The sequence below is a fragment of the Pleurodeles waltl genome, chromosome 2_2, assembly GCF_031143425.1.
Source record: "Pleurodeles waltl isolate 20211129_DDA chromosome 2_2, aPleWal1.hap1.20221129, whole genome shotgun sequence".
In the NCBI taxonomy this organism is placed as follows: Eukaryota; Metazoa; Chordata; class Amphibia; order Caudata; family Salamandridae; genus Pleurodeles; species Pleurodeles waltl.
In genome coordinates, this window is record NC_090439.1 from 576,688,443 (window position 1) to 576,713,536 (window position 25,094).

The window sequence follows — 25,094 nt, forward strand, 5'->3', positions numbered from 1 at the left end:
CTTCAGATAAGTTACTGACACAAAGTGCTTGAGATGCATACAAGAAGAGTCAATTAAGATTACTAGATCTTAGGTCAATAATACTGTTTGCTCCTGAACGTTTTGGGGTTTCACAATTTCCTGTATTCCCCTCTTCCTGACAGGTTACCTTTTAACATAATTTTTTAATTCAAATTGGTCATATACATGTGCACATTAAATACAATATTATGAACGCTGTATAAAGTAAAGAACGCACAGAGCTAAGTAAAAGGATATGTGCAAGAAAGGGCTCACCTAATACAATCAGTAGGCCTACTGCCTAAAGCCTACTATGCTCAATACGCATTGTGAGAATTACAAAGTTTAATGACATAACTCTTATGTATTCCTGACAAGGCTGGGTCAGTTGATGATGAGGCAAAGGACAGAATGTACCAGCAAGGTAGGCTTCTTTTCTGCAGGGCAGTGAAAACTATAAGCCAATCATAGCACTCCTCAGAGTTTCCCCGCATGTCATGCAATGTGGCATTGGGTTCTCAATCTTGCATGGCCTTCTACAATGACAGCAAACCGCTGACAACATTTAGCCAGTCACAATACCTGACCTCAATGTCCAGAAGTAAAATATCTGTTCTTTCAAACTTTCTGCTGCCCAGTGATTTTCCCCAGCTCTCAGTGATTCATGATTGTTTTCACTTAAGGCTTTTAATTCTGGCTGCTGGCTCGATTTTATGACAGGGTTTTCTCTGAACGAACACCACAGCAGGAATATTAGCATTTTCAAAAGTGTGAGCCTAGTTGCATCTGCCTCATACCCCAAGCCTGATGTTGTGTAGGTTAGCTTAACAGGAAGGACATAGTGTGAGTGTCTTCAGCTAACGGAGATATGGGTTTGGAAGAGATTGAAAGTACTTTAGACATTCAGAAGGAGATGTTATTCTTCTGTTTCTTATCTCGGATTCTCTGTGCAATACTTGGTTTAGTCCAGCCTCCTAGCACGGGTTTCACTAAAGTAGGCAGAATCCTGCAGAGTAATTGTTCAAACAAATACATAAACCTTCGGCAATTGGTTGTGAGAGAAACGTACATCAAACTCTGTTAACATATTTAGTATTTGGCAAGAAATTCACTTACATTGTTGGCAAACAGCACATTCATTATTGTAACTGAATGCTAGTTTTTTTTTAATTTCCATGTGCAGTCTGTTCTGATAAATGGTCTTTTATGAAGAACTTCAGGGCTATACAGTCACTCGATTCAGCCCCTTGCCTCAAAACGTCTTACTCTTTTGCCCCCTCGTGCTCATAACCTTATTGCGAATAATTTGCTTGAACCATACAAATTTAAAAAGTCCTGAAATGGTAATGAGTTGATACTGCTGAAGGTGTAAACAGGATCCCTCTGGCACGATAATACTGAAATAACACTAGAGTGACAGTATCTGCTACTGGAGGTGAATGCACAAGGTAGAAAGCATAGTCTAAGCATACCTGGGTAATGAACCACCACTGGCCCTAGAAACACCATCTAGAAATGATTCGGAGACAGTGACATGCTGACAATTTCCTTTTACGTAGTAATTGATTCAGTGGCAGTAATGATGCTGTGACTGGATTATCCTGGCGCATGAGAAATTTACAAATTTACATATGTCAAGGATTTTCACCATTCCCCCTGAGAGAATTTGAGGTGTCCAGGGTATGTGTGGAAGGATGACCCTTTTCCCTTAAGGGACTAGTGTGGTGTAGTAGCAGAGCGACTCACTAATTCATTTATTTGGGACTTCAGGGCTGTATGTGAAGAGTTTTATGTGCTTGAATTGCTGTTTTTTGTTTCTGCTTGAAAAAGGGATCAGTTTCTTGCTGAAACCTAAGACTTAAGGGCTAAAGTAAGCCCGGTTCTGAGTTTTTGGGTCAAAAGACCTATTCAGAGGGTGCTGGGTCTCAGCAATAAATCCACCTGGTTTTGGGGCTTAGCAATAAAAGGAGTGTTTCATCATGTTGTGAAGTTTGGTACGCTGGCAGAGCATGTAAAGCAGTGTAAAGCACCTATGAGACGCTTCGTGTCTGGAGAGAAGTGCATGATTTGAAACAGGAGTAGGGAAGGGGCGGATTTCCAGAGCGCGCTGCCGCCGACTTCGATACCTGCCTTGGCTTTGCAACAGGACACTAACTGAGCTCGAGGAGGTGAGCAGAGGGGAGTGTAATGAAGATAGAAAGAGGAAGCATTGATTGAGTGCTATCCAACACTAGGGAGCACACCAAAACCCCGGCTGAGAACTGTAATAATATGGGGAAGGGTTGGGGGATTTCTGTTTAAACAATTTTAAAGTAGAGATTACTTTTGCAAGAGTCAACGAAGCAATTAACTAGTGGAAACAAAAAAAACAATCTACACAACTTACTAATGTAACACAACTGGTCCAAAAATGAGAGTGAAAAAACACCTTATGGAGTAAATAAATTAGGTTGAACATGTTGACTTAATAAATCAATGGGCCAGACTACCCATACAAGAAGTTAATGGGACTGGTCCAGAAAGGCCTTTTATTGATGCTTTGAGGGTGTCTGCTCCAGAAAACCTGAACACCTTCACTGAGAAATTAATTGTGACGTTTCCAGTGTTCTGGGGCGGAGTGTGATAGTGAAAAATCCGAGGTTGACATAACAAACACACAGCCAAGTATGCTGGGTCGTTTGATGGCTCACAGTCTGAGCCAGGACTGAAGGTATTGAGGTATGAATAGGAAGTAGGACAGCCAAAGAGAGAGGATGAGAAGAGGTAGAGGACTGAAGAACAAATTGAGGAATCAGAGAATGGGGAAGGAGAAAAACTAAGAAGAGAAAAAAGAGGAGAAGACAAAAAAAATACAGAATTGGCACATCAGTGAAACTTGAGAGGAAGAAGGATCTAAATAAAGGAAAAAGAATATTGGAGGCCTCAGTTGCCTATACGCTGTAGAATTGTAGCTTTCTCTGTTCACAGGGTGCATCATCTAGAGTGCTGTGTCCATAAATTGTAAAATTGTCATTAGCGTCTGTAAACTGGAGCACTGAATCCTCTTCCTGCCTGGGTCGTTGAAAGCGGTAGAAGTGGAAATTCCTTCACTCCACTCCCCCACACATACTGATTCGCCTACAAACTTGTATTTGCTCCTGAACTGGTATTATAAGTGGGATAAGTGGTAAGATAATAGCACACTGCAGTTTTCTGCTTCATATTTTTTGTGCCGGCAAACAACACATCTTCCAAATTTGCACACCTCAGAATTGGGAAAATATTCGGTAATACACCATTTCCCCTTGTAAATACACACCACAAGGTGTCTACATTTACTGGTTATAAAATAGCTGCAAATAGTATCAAGTAACTGAAGAAGAATCCTCCTGTGAATGCAGGTTATAGTAATAGGTCCCTGTGTCCACATCTTGTGGGGTGAGAGTCTTCAGTGGACTCTTGCTCACTCCTCCAGTTCCACTGGTAGAATCTTTGGTAGATGGAGCACTCAGGTGGATGTCTGAGCAATAGTGGGTCCCCCTGAGCCTGTAATTTGTAACTGACCTGGTCTCTCCCCTGTGCACTGTAAAACGACTGTCTCTTTTGAAGTGTTGCAAATAAAGGAAACAGCATTGTTGAGGTGCACCGTAGCCCCCCCTTATTAATTCTTTCTGCACCTTTGCATGAGTGTGACATCTGTGTATATGGTTCCATAATATAGAAAATTGTACAGGATTGTCCCGTATCTTTATTGAGAACGCTGTACCTACTTTAATCTTAACATTGTTTTCAGGTTTGTCCAATTTGCCAATTAATACCGGGTGGAGATCCAAGCTACATGAGCACCTTGGCCAAGCACCTGCACGACAGACATTCACTTTATTATGAGGATTACATAGTGAGTGTGCATCCTGACCATTTGTCTATGACTGTATTAACCAATACATTCATTTCAGGAACGAAAGGTCAATGATGGCTGCAACTGTTTTGTAGTTCCACAGTCTAAAACAAAAGAATGACCATGTTTAGGCACAGATTCAAATTATCTACAAATTCGCCGGGACCAACATGGGCAATAACTTTCCAACAAAAATACTGTACATACTAGTATTACTGTTTCCAAAGCACGTTTACCTAAGCTTTGAAGTTTCTGAGTCTATAAAAAAACAGTTTGACTGAAAGAATAGATACAAGTATTTTACATTTAAAACCAGCCTTTAGATGTGGTAGAAGGTAAACATAATAGAAATCACCAAGTGAAAGGGAGGTTAAGTGGGTAAGCACCAGAGACTTAAATACAGTAAAAGGAATTTGAGCTAATACTTGGGAGTTGGGAGATGTTCCTAGGCAAATTGTGAAGGGACAAGATGCACTGACAAGGTAACTTCTAGGGTTTAATGGAGCAAGAAAGAATAGCAATAGTTGTGAATTTGGAAGTCATGAAGAGCATTGTTTTGATGTGAAATAGACAAGGGAGAGGAAGTTATGCAACTGCCCTTGAAGAACATGATCTGTTTAGTTAAAAAAAATGTTCAGCTCTAGGTGAACTTCCCTTATATCGCAGTGACATGGCTGTTGCTGGGATTCAGTGTTTTACTGATGAAGAGATGATTATCATTAGTATACATGAGATGCTAAAACCAAAACTAAAATAACTCTAAAATACAGCTGTTGATATCATAAGGAGGTGCCACCATAGAACTTAAGGCCTCATTACGAGTATGGCTGAAGGTCTCCCTCCACCCCCTCCACATCCCTGGGCTCTATTACAATGTTTCCACAGGCTGACCGGTGAAAAACTTATATGTTAGGAGGTTTCCACCAGTCAGCCCGGTGGAAACAGTGCAGCAGCATTGGCCTCGACTCTAAAGGATCCGAGGCCAATGCTGTTGCACAGAGGGTGCCCCCCGCACCCTAGGAATGCGCATTGGCTGCAGTAGTAGACAGGGTGCATTCTGAGGGTGTTGGGCAGCGGGGAACCAGCACTGCCTTTCCACCAGCCTTTTCATGGTGGGGACCCCTCCATGAAAAGGCTACTGGAAAGGGAAGTTGTGCTAAGCACGCCGGTGCTGAACTCAGCGCCACTGTGGCTGACCACGACTTTGACAGCCACCAACCTGTTGGGATTAATGATCCTGGCGGTGATGGTGGTCCCCCTGGTGGTCCGGGTATACATATCAGTAGGTGAAGATGGGTGGTGCACTGCTGAAAAAAGTTGCAGAAACATCCAATGACATCATTAACTCGCCCTTGGGATCCTGTAGTAAGATGGCTGTCACAAATTCAGGAAGGATGGATGCCTCTTGAAAGGGTGAACAGGAGTATTGTTATTTTTTAATGGTGTATGATCTGCACAAATGTTGAGGTATCCAGGATAAGCAGTGTTTTAGTGTTCGAAAATACATCAGATGACTCATGATAAGGTGGCTAGAGAGCTGAAGTTTTCCAATGCAGCTTTGAGGTTGACTGTGGATGAAAAATATCTTTCAGAGATAGAGGCTAGACAGAAATCCACTGAGGTGGGGAGTTGGTAGTGAATTGACAGTAAAAGTATGCTGTGGAATAATATCAATCTAACTTTTAAAATTCTTGGTATGGGATTTGGTTGTAATCAAGAGTACTATGATGGCCTAGGTAAGACTGTAGCAGGAATTGAAAATGGCAGCTTTATTAAGTGTTGATAGTGTTTGCACGTTACATTTAATAGATTCTTTCATGGAAGAATGTTTTTTTCCATAGTCACTCAACAGTTCACACAGCTATGCATATTGGCAGATAAAGGGATGCAAAATTTGAGTTCAGGTGTATATGATGGGCATCTTTGCTAAAGGTCTAAGTTTGCCTGAAAAAGAACAGGGGTCTTCAAACTGGGGGGCGGACCACCCTAGAGGGTCCCCAAGTGATCCAAAGGTGGGTACCAGGGTGTGACCAAAAGAAGCATTATGCCATTAGGCTTTGTTTTGAGCTGAAAAAAATGAGCAGCAGCAAACTGCTCTGTAATGGGCTATTACTAACAAGTTTTGTCATTTATATCCAAGCTGGGTGTACATGTAAAAAAAGAAGCAACTCCAAATACTTTTCAAAACCCCCACTTCTGATAATCATGCTGTGGATATTTTTACACATTAGTAAGGCCTGCCTGTCCAGAATAGTATGCTCGGCATCATGTTTTTTAATGTATTTTTAAGAGCGTAACAATGTAACTTCAATGTTTTAATAAGTGTGGACATATTTAAACATTGACAATTTCATAGAATAACTGTGAGAAGTACATATGAGGGGCACCGAATGATTTTATAATTGTGAACATTACGTATGGGGGGGCTGATGATTTTGTTTCACTGGGGGTGGGGTGCGGTATTAAAAAGTTTGAAGACCACTGGTGTAGATGGAGCAAAGTTTTAAAACCTAGAGTAAGTAATGTTAAGAGCAGTTTCAGCTAGGTGTCCAGTGTCCAGAAGCTGGTGGAAGGGCTTAAAGGAGAAATGGTTTGGAGGTAGTGAATGGAAGAGTACAGTGTTTCAAGAGCAAATAATTGGTAGTGGTGAAGTGTGAGAGTGAAGTGTTTTATGAACTGAAGACAAAGTATGAGTATATTTCTTCTTTAGTGGGAGAAGAAGAATATTGATGATGTCTGACAGAACAGTTCAGGGCTGTTGATGTGGGATACACATTATAATAGTGACATTTGATAGAAATTAGAGCTAGAGTATCAAAAGAAAGAAAATAATAAGGAAGAATTCAGGACTGAAAGGGTTGCTGCCTTTCAACTGAGGTGAATTACTTTTACTGGAAGATGACGGGGTTAAAAATGATATTTATTTTGAAGAGTTTTTCAGTAGTACATAGGAGATCTGAATGCGAAATGGTGAACATTGTGAGCAGGAGTGAATTACATTGGTTTTGTACACCCCATAAAAGGCTATTTTGTTACAGCCATTGAAAACCTATTTTAGTTATTTATGATGAAAAGACCATTAAAATTGTTTTGGCCATACCTTTAGGCGGCTGACAGAATTGATTCGGTAGACATGACACCCATTTTAGAGGTGCAGTTTTACAAGGAAGCACTATGTAAGAAGAGTTTTTGGAGTAGCATGTAGTGTTAGGTAGGAGAGGAGTGAAGCAGGATGTGTTAGCCTGTGTTTGTGAGTGCAGTATGACCAAAGTGAAGCTTGAGAAGCATCCCATAAGAAATTGTAGAAACCTGCTTCAATAGTAGGACTAATTAACGAATGGCATTAAATGAGAATGCAGTAAAGCAAGACATGCAAGCAAAGAGGAAAGAAGAGTAAAACATGTAGAAGTGTGTGCAGATTTCATGTAACAAGGGTGCAAACTTGGTACCCAGGTGAATCAAGAGATCAGTGTAGTGTATGAAGTTAACAACTAGAGGCAGATGAAGAGAGGAATGGAGCACAAGAAAGCCAACAAGTACCGACCCCAGTAGAGTATTACTGATTTCAATCAAGCAAAATGCTAACCAGGTTTAATTTATAAAGCAAGCAATAGCAATAGTGATACCAATTTACAGAAAGATAGAGTTTATCTAATATATGTATCCAATAAGGATGGACTTGTGTTCAATGCTTGTGGCTAACTCCCAAGTAGATTATTAGTTTGAGCATATTAATTACTTAGCTGTCCGAGTATTAGGTTTTCCCTGGGCATACTTTTGTGGTAGTCTTGTTTGCCATTTCGTAGTGCAGGAGAATAATAGCTTCCATCATTTAATCTTTGTTACAAATGCAGAAATAACAAAAAGTAGCTGCTTTTTTCTTTTGATGCAGGAGAAGCTGCACGAGCTCAGTGCTTTTTACTTGTAGAACTGTTGTTTAGAAAGATTATAGCAAAACCAATCTATACATTGTAGGATAGGCCTTGACTGAATGGTTATGCAGAAAATGTGAGAAATGTGACAAGCACACCTGTAATTATCTTATGCAGTTGATAATTGGCAGGTTTTAGGAAATAGAACATTTTCTGTTTTTCATAACCAGTGAGACAACATTTGCATATGTGTTTTAATAGCAGGACAACAGCATCCTTATCTATCATTTTGTGCCTCATGCTTATTGGTTTATTGTCGGCTTGTCAAACCTCTGAGAAGCTCAGCATTAGCAAGCTGTGCTCAAAAGAGGATACAGGATTCAAGCCTTAGCTGTGCAAGCAGCATATTATTGAACTAGCTGGATAGAGATCACACCAGTCACTTAAGATCTGATCTGTTGACAGGACAACTCTTGTGAGATCCTTTAGGGCAATGGCAGAAGATCTAAAAGCACAACTGTTGCTTCTTTTAATTAGCACTGGTATATATAATACATAATCTGTCATCCTGCAACGCATATCAGTAGTCTGTGTTATGCCTTTCCAAACACTAAGGGCATGATTCACAAAGGTAATTTACACTTTTGGGTAAGTTTACTACTTTTCGGTATTCACAAATTCCATTTTTGTAATAACTTACATTTTAGTTGTAATTTACACTTTTGTAGTAAGTCCAGCACTACATATGGCAAACAAGTGGTACTGCAACACCCTCCCTTAGGAAATAACGAAGGTAGACACTTGCTACAAAAGTATAAGTTACTACAAAAGTGTAAGTAACCACAAAAGTGTAAGTTACTACCAGAGTGCAGTTTGTGAATACTGGAAAGAAGTAAACTTACTCAGAAGTGTAAGTTATTACAGAAGTGCAGTTTGTTAATCACACTTAGTTGTATGGTTTTGTAGCACTAATGTGGGGTTACAAAACATAGAACACAGTTCAGTTGTGAATCAATCAGTCTTTTTTAGACAGAGTCACGTTTGGTTTTGTGGAGTTGTGGGGCTAGTAGGATGAGTATGAGAGTGTTAATTGGTGGGTGAATGCTTCTTCCTTGTCAGTGTTACCCCTTATAGCTGCTCTTCTGGCTTTCAGTTCAGTCAGGATGTGGTTCTCTTCACCAAAGAATGGAGGAAAACTGCTGACAGATAGCAAACATGGATTTGGTGGAAGCCCAGTAGATGTCAGTTACGGAAACAGTGTTAAATATAAAAATGGTTAACATATTAAGATTACACTAATGTGATCTATGTTTTCCATGTATTTCTATTTTTGCAATAGATTCAAAGTAAAACAATGTTTAGAGCCTCCAGCATGACTTTTATCCCTTACTCAGCTGCTGTACAAAGGAGTAGAAACAATACTGAAATGTTATCTCAGAGATTTGATTTGAAATTAGTTTAATACCTTCAAATTTAGTGCTTTGAAATCACAGATGTCCCTCATCTATGTAATTGTCCATGTGAGGAGGCAGTAAACACCATAAACCAGACAGCCTTTGTCGCCCCCTTTTTACAGCTAGGGCTAACAGCGCAGCATGTTGTACTATTTGCATGATTTTTACAACCTTTTTTGAGCAGGTATTAATGTCTTGCTTTATTTAACCATGTTTCTATTTTCTGTCTGCTTCAGGATATTAGCATAGTGGAGGAAGCACTGATTGAAAGGGTTCTTGATCTTTCGCTGCTACAATACGCAAGACATACAAACAGACCCTACTCTGGCCAAACCGAGTGAAGGTGAAATGCCGGGGTTACAACCATACTCTGGACTTTTAGAAGCATGCACGTTTTTCATGAAACAGGAACAAGAGCTTAGATCCTTTTTTAATTAACTTAGCTTCTGCTCTATGGTTCATCCTGAACATCTGCATCCTGTTCCTTCTGATACCAGTGCAATACAAAAGTGTAGGAGGGCAACCCAGTCACTGCCTGCCCAATACATCATGAACATACCCAGGAGGAAAGGATTCAAGCACCACTGTTTTTTACAATTACTTTTGTAACAGACTTTGTATTTCAGTAATACATGCATGTTTCATAGAATAGAAAAACACTGAATAAATCAAAGTAGACCTAAGAGAATAGAAGAGTGATTTTTACCGTCAAAAATGTACTTGTTGCTGCTGAACCTTTGCTTTGTTTTTTAATCTAAATAACCCTGTGTACAGTTGCATTTTTTTAACTAATGTTTTAAAACTATGATGGAAATGTTTTTCATACTAAAGAGTGTCAAAATAAAATCATTGTATCTAAAATGCCTGATTTAACCAGTAGTCCTCTTATTAAATATTTTACTGTGAACCTGCAGGTCACTTCAACAGATCTTATTTGTATGTAGGAGAATAACACTGAAGTGCCATTATACCAAATGATGACTCAGATAAGGTGCTCAGTACAATGCAAAGTATTTTTAATACTTTGTTCTTCTTTTAGCAGTAAAAATATTGTAAAAATTCCAAGTGGAATAACGTGTGCTGTGAATAAACAAGACAGTCAACATGCTTTCATATTTCAGAATAGTTCTGTCATTATTTACTTTCCTATCACAGTCAGGCCAATAATTTTACTGAGTCGCTTTCACATAAATCCCACTTGGGTGTGCAAGGTACATAGCACATACGCAGGACCGTGGCCCGCAGAGAATATAAATAAAATATGCACAAATCACTTTTGATCAATTCTGTAGTGTCTTGTGAGTTAGTAATGAAGGGACCCTTTTGGTTCCTGATGGGCTCCTTAAAATTGTGATGTAAGTGGTAAGGTGTGTTGAATATATTTCATGTTCATGGCAGAGGAATAAAGACATGTAAGACCAAGCTCAGTGTGCGGGGTGTTCATTTATGAGTACCCAGGCTGGGGAGGATTCTACAGCTAGCAACAAAGTAGGGAATACATAACTCAAAGAACCAACATTACTCTCCCAGCAAGCTTGCTGTGGTCTCAGTCGAAGTGAACATCCTTGTTTGGCATATGTGGAGTCAAAGTGCCACTCCAGTGACAAGCTTTCTAAGAAGATGAAGGTCCTACAGAGAAATTTGTGTGACATTGGCCAGGAACCTGCTGGTCAGGCCCTGAAAGAGATACAGCAATGCAAAGCAACACAGAGCTATAAGATATAAGGAACGATAACGCAAAACGCAGCGATCACCAGGTACAGAAAATGTGCTAGAGGCAGCGATAGCTGAGTGCAAAGAAGCACTAAAAGTAGTGATAGCCCCATACAAATAAATGCTCAAGGCAGTGAAAACCAGGTACATAACATACAAAGCAAAGAGGCGAGAAGGATTAGGAACCCAGGCAAGAAACAAAGCTGCTACTCACCGCTAAAGAAAAAGATAGTGCTTCACAGCAAGAGAGCAGACATGATGACCCAGGTGGTAGCACGCAGCTAGTGCGTGGTGAAGGTGCCAATACAAACGGACAGTGCTGGAGAGAACCCTGCTTTCAACACCAATAAGTTGCCCAAATGGTTATAATGCTGCTTCCTTCTTAAAACCACCCCTTCGATTTGATACCACCAAAAAACAAAAAAATTGGTGACAGGTGCACTGCATGGATAGAAAATGTTTAGGATTTCATCAATACACTGGAAGAAACCGATAACAATAAGATTGTCAAACAACTCACGAATCTTGCCGGAGGAGTAAAAAATGTAATAAAGAAAATACCACATGCTGATGTATCATACTGTCAAATCAAAGAAGCGCTAAATGTCAAGTTCAATCCAATGCCGAATGTTGATTACGAAAGTTATATTTTCAGTCACGAAAGACAAAGAGCTGGTGAAACAAGGGGCAAATTTGTTGAGAGAATTGATTCACTCATCAAACATTGTAAGTTCAATTATTTCAATGATGAAGAAGCAATGCATTGCAAAGTTATAGATGGATGTTTGTCAGATTCATTCAGGCGAAGAATGCTTAGAGGAACACCTAGTCTGGAGGGTGTACTCATGGCTGCCAGAGTTGAGGAGAGTTCAGATCAAAAGGCTGCTGACATGAAGGCTGGAGGTGCCCACAGTGTGTCAGTCATGAACATGAAAAGTAAGCAAAAGCATAAGGCCGAAGAACACAAGGTGATGTCTCCAAAGAAAAAGAAACTACTTCAGGTGTGGATTTTCATTTCCACATGAAGGTAAATGTCCCACCATTGGACAAATATGCAAGGGCTGCGGAAAGGAGAACCATTTTGTAATGGTTTGCAAGGCGAAGGAAAAACTAAGTGTGTCATGTCAAACACAAAATAGAGGCCCCATCGTTCCAGAAGCGGCATTTTACTCAAGTCCACAAGGCCAAGTGGCAACATCAGCTGAGGCAAATCAACACTGAACAAAGCTCATCGTCATCTAAATCTTCGTCCAAGAGTCTTTAGTTTCAGAGTCTAGTGACAGTGAGGAAGATGGATGTGCAATGTCAATGTTTACTTCATGTTGGATTGGCCACATGCAATAAAAAATACGAGTTGAAAAAAAGTTGACGAAAAAAATCACAAAAGTCATTCAAACATTGTCCGAAAATTACACTAAAGATAAACGGCGGATCCATATCTTCGATTATTGACAGTGGTGCATCCAAAAACACACCTGAGGAGAAATACAATGAGCTATCTCTCTGGCCCCATTTCACACCGTTGAAGACCAAAGTACATACATGGGCTGCATCAATGCCATTAAAGAGTCTGGGTTCATTCGTAGCCACCATAAAGCACAAAAAGACAGACAAGGATACAAGCACTGATTCACGTACTTCAAAGTACTGCATCAAAAGCCTGTTTAACCAGTTTCAATACTGAGGATCGGACTGAGATCTGTGAACTACAACATCAAAGCTAATCACAAAATAATAAGTCAATTCCCTTAATTGTTTCTTGGATTGGGAATGCTTAAGACCATAAAAGTGAAACTGCATATTAATGGGGACGTTCGTCCTGATGCTCAAAGTCATAAATGGATTACATTTAATTTACAAGAAGCTGTTGAGAAGGAGCTAAACCATTCATTCACCCATAGTGGTAGTACCCAAAAAGGGAAGTGAATGAGCTGTACACATCAGTGTTAATAAGCATCAAGCTAACAAGGCAATTGAAGGAGAAGAACATCTTGGTCCACATATTGCAGACATGGTCACACAGTTAAATGGTGCCAAAGTCTTCTCTCTCCTTGATCTGAACAAAAGATATCATCAATGTGTCAGCAGCTGCAGAACTTTTTCAAGATGTGATTTGACGTATAAACCAGTCACAAATGCTTTCAACTACAGTGATGACATATTAGTCTTTAGGGCCACACAAAAAAAACCATGATAAAGCCCTTACACAAGTTTGTTGACTACGTGCTGATGCAAATCTGACCTTGAATGCAGAGAAGTGTGAGTTCCATAGAACAAAACTGAAATTCTTAGGCCATATCTTTTCTGACAGGGGTATGACGCCGGATCCAGCTAAAGTACATCCTTGTCAGCCACCAAGATGTTACCATGTTATGTTCATTCCTTGGCATGACCAGTTACTGTTGCAGATACATACATGACTTTGCCACAGTCGGTGCTCCCCTGATAGACTTAACAAAAATAAATGTTCCATTTTACTGGTCACACAAATGTGAACAAAGTTTTAATGAAATCAAACATGCAATTGAGAACGACACTGAAATGGCCTACTTTGATCCAAAGCTACATACAGAGGTTGTTGATGCAAGCCCCGTCGGGTCAGGCGCGATGCTTGCCCAATACAATGGACACCGAAATGCTCAAAGGCATATTGTGGCATATGCAAGCAGAAGGTTGTCACAAACTGAACTTGCTCATTAACAACATGAAAAAGACAGTTAAAAAGTTGTGTGGGCTTGTAAACATTTCCACGGATTCTTATATGAAAAACCTTTCACTCTTGTTACTGATCTTCAAGAATTGCTTACCATCTTTGGCAATCCAAAAGCCAAGCTGCCTCCCAGAATTGAACATTGGGGTTTGCGACTAAAGCAATATGACTACACTAGCTTGCACTGACCAGGGAAAGTTCAAAAAACCTGCTGACTCACAAGTGCCACTACAGTGTCATGGTACCCCTTCCAAAGTGGCTGGAGCCTACACTAATTTAATGAAAAGTCAAACACCCCTGCTGCTATTTCTTTGCGGCAAATTATTACTTAAATGAGCAAAGACCGTGACATGTTGATACTGAAGGACCTTATTGCACATCAGTCCTGGAAATACCACATGACCTCTCACACATGACAGCGTATATCAGAAGTTCAAGAATGTAAAAGATGCACTGTCTGTTTGTCAAGAAGGTATTGTCTTACATCGTTCAAGAATTGACATACCAGAGAGTCTGTGACAACAAGTAAGTTTGATGGCTTGTGTGGCTGTGCATTATCCTGCCATTTAGTGTTGGGCTCGGAGTGCTGCAGCTTGTTTTTCTTTAAGAAGGGTTTTTGAGCCACGGAATTGAGTGGTTCCTCCTTCTCTGTGCTATTGTGCATGTGCATTGAGTTCTTTGTTAGATTTTTTTCCCTCTGCCGTTAGGTTCGGACGTGTTTCTGCTTGCTCGGTATTCACTCACTTTGGTTTGAAATTCTCTTTCTGTCTTTACTTTCCATCAATGTTATTGAATTTCAATCACTTTTCTTAGTCATGATATACATCGACTCGGGTTGAATTTAAAACATGTACCCTTCATGGTGGGCCTCGCCCGGCTCCAGGACTATTTCTACGTGGCACTGAAAAATATGGCTCCGTAATTGAACGGACGCAGTTTAGATTTTGTCCTTGGTGCCATGTTAAATTTCCAGACACAGATCACTATCAAATTTGTAATCTCTGCCTTTCTCCCGACCATAAAGAGGCCGCCTGCAAAGTGTGTCGATTGTTTTGGTCCAAGAAAACACTCAAAAGAGCTTGCAGGCTGGAAATGACACACTCAATGCAAAACAGCAGCCTGGATATTGTCCGGGATGAACATGCACAAGATGAGTTAGAGCAACAAGGGGCATTCTTGGTTGAAGATTGATTCTGATGTGCAATCCGACATCAAAAGCCAGGACATCACTTTGGCGCAAGTTGTGAGTAAGATACCTGCCCCTGCTCCTTCCACAAAGACATTTAGAAGATTCACAACAGAGGTCACCGGACCACCACTGCCTTCGGACCATGGAAGGTCATGGAAACTTGATTTGAGTCCCCGGCCCTCAGCTCCGAAATACAGAAAGACTGAAGATCAGTTTTCACAATCGACCTCTATTTCTTCGGTCCGACCAAAACAATCCAAAGGTTCAGAACTGAAAACGTCTGCACCAGTCACTTCGGTGCCATCAACTTCTGCACTGAAAGTTTCGCACCAAATGAAAGTACACCATCTGCCCCTTCGGGATTGAAGGTTGTACACCGACATAACATTTCGGCGCCAAAGCAAGCCGACTCAGGCCCATTCTTCTTTGTCTCCAATTGAACTAATTCTAGAGACTATGGATGCTAAGCAGCGGAAAATGCAAATTGAAAAAGACAAAAGCAGAATTGTGGCGTCTCCCACCATTCATGTGAAGAAGAAGCTTTCTTTTCAGGAGTCTCTCGAAACCTCACCACCACCAAAAAAGCCACATAAGGAAAAGGCTTCTACCACTGCACCAGCCGTTCCTTTACAAGAGCTTACACCGCCTCTTCCATCACTACCTCCTCTCTCTCTTCCACCTTACTCACCTAGCTCTCAAGTGGGTGGGGATTACACACCACAAGGTTCATCTGTATATGGGAGGGAAGGACTAGAGGAAACTCCACAAGACCTTGACCCTTGGGATACTTATGATAAGGACCCTATTATGGATACAGATCTCTATCCTGCCCACCCCTCACCTCCAGAAGACACCACTGGCTATCAACAAGTAATAGCGAGGGCTGCTGCATATCACAATATGCAATTACATAAAAAACAAATAGAGGAAGACTTTTTATTTGATACCCTCACTTCAACACACAAGGACATACAGTTCCTCCCTATGTTGCCAGGAATGCTTAGACATGTCCAGTACATGTTTAAAGACCCTGTGCACTCCTGTATCATTACACCACAGGTAGATAAATAATATAAAGCTGCCCCATCTGACCCAATATACATCTGGTCCCAAGTGCCACCAGATTCCATTGATACCACCAATTTTTGGGAAAAAAGTAACTAGGCTACTGGAGATTCTCCTCCTCCAGATAAAGAGAGTCGAAAACCTGATGCAGCAGGATAAAGGGTTGCTGCACAAGCGGCCAATCATAGGCGTATTGCTAACTCCCAGGCACTACTTGCTAGATATGATAGGGCACACTGGGACGAAATGAAAAAATCCTTCAGCATCTCCCAGAAGAACACCGTAAAGGTGCACAGCAGATTGTGTCTGAAGGTCAGACAATTGCGAATAATTCAATTGGATGTGCACTAGATGTGGCTGACACAGCTGCATGAGGGGTCAATACCAGTATACTTCTTAGGAGACATGCCTAGTTAAGATGCTCTGGTTTCAAACCAGAAGTCCAACAAGCTGTCCTGAATATGCCCTTCAATGAGGAGCACCTACTTGGATCCCAGGTTGACTTCATCTTAGAAAAACTAAAAAAAGAGACCAACACTGCTAAAGCCATGGGTGCCTTACAAAACCAACCAAACAGGGTTTTTGTTTGCTGCTCATTATACATGGGTGACTATAAAGCAACAATGTTCTCTGATCACTCAATTTTGCAGCAGCGTCAAGCCTCTTCCTCATACTCCAGAGGTTTTTTCAGAGAAACTTATAGAGTAACGGTTAGGGGAAAAACCACCAACACTTGTGGTTCACCCTCCACAGCCAAACATTGACTACCTCCACATTCCCCCTCCTCATTCTACTCCAGTGGCGGGGGCGTCTTCAATTTCACCACCAACAGTGGATAGACATAACATCGGACCTATGGGCCCTATCCATTATCCAACATGGCTATTGTCTAGAACTGACATTAACACCCCCAAATATTCCACCTCACAAACACAAGATGACAACAGATCATCTTGCTCTTTTAAACAAAAAGGTTCAATCTCTACTGTCACAACAAGCTATAGAAAAAGTTCCTATACAATACCAAGGAACAGGAATGTACTCATTCTACTATCTCGTTTCCAAACAGGACAGCACTCTCAGGCCTCTTTTAGATCTCAGACCCCTAAATCAATATATTATCTCAGAACATTTTCACATGGTCACACTTCAGGATGTGATTCCATTACTACAAAAAGGCGACCTCATGACCGCTCTAGATCTGAAAGACACCTAATTTCATATTCCAATTCATCCTGTACACTGCAAATATCTAAGGTGTGTAGTGGCAGGACAAGGTTCTACCTTTCTAAGTCACAACCGCTCCCAGAGTATTCACCAAGAGTCTAACTGTAGTTGCTGTACATCTAATAGGGCAACATATCCACATATTATTTTACTTGGAAGATTGACTAATCAAAACCAACACTTTAAGTCAATGTCCCCAGTCTCACACTCAAATCACAGTAAACCTTCTTCACAAATGAGGGTTTACAATAAACTTCATAAAATCACACTTACAGCCCCTGCAGATTCAACCATATCTGGTGGCTATACTCAACATACAATTGGGCCTTGCTTACCCCAATCCAGTTCACGTTCACAATTTTCAACAAATAATCTCTTCAATACAAGTCAATCAAATCTACACAGTCAAAACATTGATGCCACTCCTAGGTATGATGGTATCCTGCATTGCCATCGTCCCTCATGCCAGATGCAATGTGCGTCCCCTACAACAATGTCTCTCTCACCAATGGTCACAAGCTCTGGGCCATCTTCAGGATCTAGTGTTGGTAGATCGTCCAGCTTACATCTCTCTCCTATGGTGGAATCCCAACAACCTACTCAGAGGATGGCCTTTTCAAAACCCAGTTTCCCAAGTAGTTCTGACCTCAGATGCCTCCCTTGCAGGATGGGGAGCTCATCTCAACAATCTCACAGTACAGGAATCATGGGACCCCAGTCACCAGACCATGCACATCACTGTTTTGGAATTTCAGGCAGTCTTTCTTGCCCTAAAGGCTTTTATGCCTCACTTTATGCACAATCTGTCTTGATCCGCACAGACAACATTACAACAATTACAACAATGTATTATTTACAAAAACAGGGGGTCACACACTCTCTCCAGTTGTCTCAGCTAGCACAAACAATCCGGAGGTGGGCTCATCATTACCACATTCATCTTTTGGCAGAATATCTCCCAGGCACAGATAATGACTTTGAGACCTGCTAAGCAGGACTCATCAACAAGTCCATGAATGGGAACTCCACCCAGTAGTCCTTCACAAATACTTTCAAAAGTGGGGAACATCTCAATGTATTCTCCACAGCAGAAAACTCAAAATGCCAAAACTTCACATCTAGGTACCCACAATCCCAGTCCAAAGGCAATGCCCTATGGATCAACTGGTCAGGGATATTTGCTTACGCTTTTCCTCCTCTCCCACTTATTCCTTTCAAACAAACCTCTCTCAAAATGATCCTAGTAGCACCTACATGGGCTCGCCAACCGTGGTTTACAAGTCTGCTAGATCTCTTACTAGTACCTCATGAGAAACTCCCCAACAGTCCGGATCTTCTCACACAAAATCTCCCACAAATAAGGTACTCAGATCCCAAATCACTCAACCTTGCAATATGGCTCCTGAAGTCATAGAGTTCAGTTACCTGCAGGATGTCTGGATATGTTAAAACATGTAGGCTAACAACTAGAGCCTTCTATGCAACAAAATGGAAATGTTTTGTCTGTTACTCTCAATCTGAACACATTGATCCATTAACACCATCAGTCAAGACATTCTTTGTTATTTGCTTCACCTGCAAAAAGCAAATCTTGCTTACACATCAATTCAGCTATACATAGCTGCGATTGCAGCATAGTTACAAAACAGACAGCATAATTCAGTATTCAAAATACCAGTCATTAAAGCTTTAATGGAAGACCTTAAAATAATAAATCCACCCAGACTACATCCAGTGCCTGCCTGGAATCGTAATATTGTACTCACTAGGCTCATGGGTCCTGCCCTCCATTTGAGCCTCTTCACTCTTGTCCTATACAATTCCTTTCTTACAAAGTGGCTTTCTTAGTTGCTATTACATCTCTAAGACGTGTTAGTGAGCTACACTCCCTTGACATTGGAAGAGCCTTTCCTTCAGATACATAAGGATAAACTAGTCCTGCATACAAACCTTTAATTTCTACCAAAAGCTGTCTCAAAATTCCACATTAATTAAACTATTGAGTTACCAGTTTTCTTTCCACAACCAGACTTTATGTCAGAAAGAGCACTCCATACATTAGATGTTAAAAGAGCTCTCATGTATTATACTGACAGAACTAAAGAGTTCAGGAAAACTAAGCAGCTTTTTGTGGCTTTTTCAGCACCACATAATGGAAATCCTATTACAAAAATAGCATACCTAGATGGGTAGTAAAGTGTGTACAAATATGTTACGCTAAAGCAAAAAGACAATTAACATTTACTTCTGAAGCACATTCCACAAGAAAAAAGGGCACCACAATTGCACTGTTAGGGATCATCCCCTTAGCTAACATTTACAAAGCAGCTACTTGGTCTACACCTCACACGTTTACAATACATTACTGAGTAGATGTTCTGGTTCGTGAGCAAGCCAATGTAGGACAGACTGTCCTAAACACACTTTTTCAAACAACTGCAATTCCCACAAGCTAGCTACCACATTTGTTTGTGAGGACTGCTTTACAGCCTATGCACAGCATGTGTATCTACAGCCACACATGCCATTGAATAGAAAATGTTACCAGTAGACATCAGTTCGTGGCCTGTAGTGCTGTAGATTCACATGCTATCTCCCTCCTCCCCAGAAGCCTGTGGCCATTTCAGTCAGTTTCTATTTGTATATAGTTATATATATATTTCCTTATACTCACATGGACACACTCTTTTCTATACTTCTCTATACTCTATCTCTCACCCGCTTGCGGCAAAACAATCTTTTTTTTTTTTAAACATTTTTATTAAATTTTCAATAAAATCAAACATTTCGATGCATCCATTTAGCAGCAGTGATAGGATGTTTACAGTTACAATAGTTTGCTGGGCGCTTATTTATTAGATTTAACAAACAACCAATAACTTTCGTACACCGCTAGATCCGCGCTTTTATGTCTGTACTTACAGGCATTGCTAGTTCGCGCATTTGATACTATCTTTCGTGCGGAGGTTTCGATGCCTGCAAGAGTTCTAGTTCAGGACGAACCCTAAGATGGACGGGAGAGAGCGGGGGGCGGGGGAAGGGGCTACTTAACTTCTGAAGACCCTGAGTTTACTAGTTGGGGACGATGGGCTGTGTGTATTAATTGGCTAGTGTGTATTTGGGGGTGCAGTGTATTTATATCTGTGCTTAGGCACCATTGGCAGGTGTGTGCGCTACTCATGATTACTGTGGTATTGCAACCGGGGTGAAACCTACAATTGTCTATGTTATCGCGTCTGACTGCTATTCAGGGAGGTTTTTCGTCATTCTTTGTTTCTAGTTTGGAGACCAATGTGCCCCAGGTTTCACAGCCCGAGTGTCGAGGACCACCTCGCGCCAGTTTCGTTAGTACCTGATATTCAGCACGTGTCCAGCGAAGCGTAAGAGCGAGCCAAGCACCATGGTCAGGGGCCTTAGAGGCCTTCCAGTTCATGGCTATTAGTCTTTTGTACATTGCATAAGCCAGGTCTACGAATCTGTGCATAAATTTGCTCCTTTTTGTTCTGGTCCTGAGGCCAAGTAGACAGGATTTGGGGTTCGCGTCCAAGCCCAGGCCAGTCATTTCCGACAGTGCAGTGGTCAGCGCGGTCCACTCCCCCCTTACCTGCGGGCACTCCCAGACCATATGATAAAACTGTGCTGCTGGGGTTTTACATCTAGGGCAAGTTGGGTCCGATCCAGGGAACATACGTTTAATTCTGGCTGGCGCTAAATAAGTCTGATGTAAGTAATTAAATTGTGTGTATCGGAATCTGGGGTTCCTTGAGACCTCGCGTGTGTGGCTCAGGGCTTTTGACCATTCTGTCTCTGTGATCGGGTCAGGCAGTACGGCATTCCACCTTTCTCGGGCTTTCTGCAGATTAGACTCCGGGGGCTTATTTAGTAGTTTGTATGTATTTGAGACTACTTTTTCACGTGTGTCGTAGCTCAGCATATGGTGTAGGTTTATTGAGATGTCTGGCTCAGCGTCCCCGGGCCCCCATGTACCTCTAATTGCATGACATATAGCGTGGTATGTCAGAAATTGCCCTGGGCTGATCTCTGTGAGGGCCTGTATATCTTCGAAGGACATTAGTTTTCCTTCCTCGAAGCATTCTCCTACCGTGCTTATGCCCGCTTCTATCCAGGTTGCGGATAGGTGAGAACCAGTTGTCACCCATCCAGGGATTCGTTCTAGTGGTATGAGAGGTGAGTAGGGAATTTTTTTGGCATCTTTTTGAATATACTTCTTCCAGTATGCATGTGCTGCTGCCATCAATGGGTTTGCGCATGTGCTTTTAGTTTGCTTGCTCGAGAGCCACTCAAGCAGGGGGACTCCCCGGAGTCGGGTTACCAGCCAGGCAGCTTCCGCCGACCCCGAGTTATGAATCCAATTTGAGATCCACTGCAGCTGTGCTGCCGCAGAGTAGAGCTCAAAGTTAGGGGCTCCCAGTCCACCCGCCGCCACTGGGTGATATAGTGTGTTGAGTGCGACTCGCCTTCTGCCATCACCCCATACCAGCTGCACCAATGCAGAATTTAAACTGTTGAAGAAACTTTTAGGAATTATGATCGGCAGGGCAGCGAAGTGATATAGCAGCCTGGGCAGCACTAGCATGTTGGCTATGGCAACTTTTCCCAATGGTGAGAGCGGTAATTTATTCCAGAAACGCAATGAGCTCTTTATAGATGTCACCGCTCTCCCCAGGTTGCCATCCCTGAGGTCTTCAGCACTGTGATAGACGTTAACCCCGAGATATTTGAATGTGTCGAAGCACCATTTTAATGGGCCTGGTGAAGTGTTCTCTCGTCTCGCTGGGGACCGGCCAACCAGTGGGAATATACAGGATTTCCCCCAATTAACTATCAAGCCCGATATCTCTCCAAACTCGCGTAGCAATGACATCACCGGTGGCAGTGCCTCCCCAACACTGCGTATATAGATCAAAGCATCATCTGCATACAATGATATGACGTGGGATGTGCCGTTCCTTACCACCCCCCATTCTTCTGTTTTTGCACGGACACGCGCGGCCAGTGGTTCCATCGCCAGGGCGAACAACAGGGGGGAAAGGGGACAGCCCTGCCTTGTTCCCCTGCTAATTGGGAAGCTCTCTGATATGACTCCTCCTGTCTTCACCCTGGCCTGCGGGTTGGTGTACAGTATGCGTACCCATCTTATAAATTTTGGGCCTATGCCCATTCGCTGCATGGTGGCAAACAGGAAGTCCCATTCTAGTGTGTCGAATGCTTTTTCGATGTCTAGCGAGATCACTGCTTCCTCAGATGCACTCGGGGGGGTATCGCCCATTATGCTTAGTAGCCTACGAATGTTGAGAAAGGTGTTGCGTTTTGGGATAAATCCATTCTGGTCTTCGTGTACTAAAGTGTGCATATGAGGAGCTAGCCTGTTGGCTAGTATTTTGCCAAGTAGTTTGCAATCTAGATTTAGTAGAGACAGGGGTCTATAGGACCTAACGTCAGTGGGGTCTCGCCCCTGTTTCGGGAGGACCACTATCATTGCCTCTCTCATTGTGGGGGGGAGACTTCCCTTGATCTCTGCTTCTTCCATGACTTTTAGGAGATGTGCGACCAGGTGTGTTGCAAAAGTGGAGTAGTATTCTGATGGCAGGCCGTCTGCCCCTGGAGCTTTATTTCTAGGTAGTTGTTCAAGAGCCTTATTTAGTTCTCCTAGTGTGATGGGGGCCTCTAATGTCTCCCTGTCATTTTGTGTGAGTTGGGGCAGAGAGGATTCCACCAAAAAGGACTCGAGTTGTTGGGGGGTGCATGATGTGCGTGTGCTGTATAGCTGTGTGTAGTATTTCCTGAACGCATCATTAATTTCATCCTGTGTGGTTGCTATTGCGCCTACGCCTAACACTATTGCCCCTATTGGGGGGCATTGCCGTTCCTCCCGCAGGAGCCATGCGAGCAGCCTACCCGATCTGTCGCCTTCCGCTTGTAATCTGGTCAAGTGATATTTGTAGTCATGTAGGCGTAGTGTGGCGTCTGCAGCTGCGTATTCTGCGCGCGCATCTTTTAATGACGTATATGGTGTTTCGCTGCGGGCCACTGCGTTTTCTAGTGCTCTTAGTTTCTTTTCCAGTTTGGTAACCTCTGCATGGAGTGTGCGTCTTACCCCCCATGTAGTGGAAATGCAGTGCCCGCGGGTCACTGCTTTATGTGCGTCCCACTCTACTGCTCTTAAGCTTGTAGTGCCAGCATTCAATTCCCAGTACTGCTTGAGCGCTGTACTCAAAGCGTCTTTAAATGCAGGGTCCTGCAACGCTTCCACTTGTAATCTCCAGGTTGGGATCGCTTGTCGCCTCCTGCCCCAATCTAAAGTTATTTTAAGCGGTGAGTGGTCTGATAGTGACTTAGCTAAGTATTCAATCCCGTTGGTTACTGTGCAAATGTCTCGGGTACCCCATAGCAGATCTATCCTAGTGTATACTTTGTGTGGTACTGAGTAAAATGAGTATTCTCTGCGCTGCGGGTGCTTCATGCGCCACAAATCGCAGAGACCCATGTCACTGGCCCATGTCACCAGTGGGCACCCGGGGCGTCTGTTGGCCGCTGAATGTGTGGGGGGGCTTGACCTATCCAATGTCAGGTCCGGCGTATTATTGAAATCACCACCCCATATTGCAGGTGCTGCAGGGTTAGTCAATAGAGCTGGGGTGAGCGTGTTCAGGAACACAGGCAACGCAGTGTTCGGGGCGTATACTCCTATGAGTGACAATTGTTTTCCGTCTAATTTACCCTCCACCACCACGTATCTACCTCCCTGGTCTATCCTGTATGATGTTAGAAGAAATGGAACACTCCCTGCCATCCATATCAGGACCCCCCTCGCAAAGGTTGAATAAGATGTGCCTACGATCTGACCTCCCCATCTATTCCGCAGTTCTTGTAAGTCTGGGTCCAGTAGGTGGGTTTCTTGTAAAATTGCAATGTGTGTGCCCTGGCGTTTGAGTCTTGCATGCACCCTGGACCTTTTTCTGTGGTTCCCTAGACCCCTGACATTCCAGGTGACTATGATATATTTGCTTACGTTGTGGGCTGTTTGCTGGGCCATGTTTGTTTCGTAGTGGTGCATCTAACAGTCTGGTCCCTGATGGGGTCCAAGCAGTCCTCCCCCTCCCCATCGCCACTACAGCCCGTTCCCCAACCTCCATCTATGTGTCTTGTGTTATGCGCAGACCTGCGGTGTACAAACTGGTAATTACGCTCCCTCCCTCCCCAACTGGATCCCGACCCCAACTGTGAACCAACAAAAAAACAAACGCACACCCCAGAGAGGTGCGACCTAGGCAGTGTCCGTGTGGATGCCTGCGGGGGAGCTATAATACTATCCGGGTGCGGCTCATTATAGGGGCTCGCATCCTTCTGCAGATTCAGCCTGCAAGTTGTGTGGGGCATCCCCGGGGCGCAGCAAGCCAACCCTCCCCTGCCGCGCGTCACCTCCAATTACACGCAGGCTAAATACAGGAGTTGACTCTGAAAGCAGAGAAACAAGGATACATAATTTCAAGCGATATATCCAGCCGCTGTCGGCGGGACACACAATATTCAATCCTGTTCTCCTTCTGTGGCAGCGGGTCCCGCCCTGGTGGTAGGTCAGCATCAGTTGTTCAGAGTATGTCCGCAGTCCGGGGAGTAATCTCCGGGCCTTTCAGCGACCCCGTCAGTGTGGAATCCGAGCTTATTGAATCCGATTCCGAACCCTCCTCCGGATGGGTTCTGAGTGTCTCAAAAGCATTTTGTGTCAGCAGGGGAGTTTCCTTCAGGACCCTGGCTCTCTCTTCCGCAGCCTGTTTCTCCGTAGGTTGACCCCCGGGTCGTCTTTTGGGACGTTTCCGATTGGATGCTGTGGACCAGTTGTCGTTAATACCGGTTTCTTCTCGGGGTTGGGCAAACCCCTTGGCATGTAGCCATGTCCAAGCGTCTTCCGGAGATGTGAACACGTGGGTGCGTTCATCTGTTAGTACTCTTAATTTAGCGGGAA

At 42.8% G+C, this 25,094-nt stretch overlaps 1 protein-coding gene across 2 annotated transcripts in view; it reads left to right on the top strand.

Annotated features, from left to right (window-relative positions):
- RNF125 (ring finger protein 125) overlaps positions 1-10,626 on the top strand; it is a 30,757-nt gene extending 20,131 nt beyond the window's left edge. Inside the window, exons 5-6 of one of the 2 annotated variants that reach the window (XM_069220085.1) lie at positions 3,773-3,877; positions 9,440-10,626. In XM_069220085.1, coding sequence (XP_069076186.1) covers positions 3,773-3,877; positions 9,440-9,544 — 210 coding nt within the window. In that variant the 3' untranslated portion in view covers positions 9,545-10,626. The remainder of the gene's footprint in view (positions 1-3,772; positions 3,878-9,439) is intronic. The other variant, XM_069220086.1, reaches the window with a different exon arrangement.
- Positions 10,627-25,094: the final 14,468 nt, after the last annotated feature.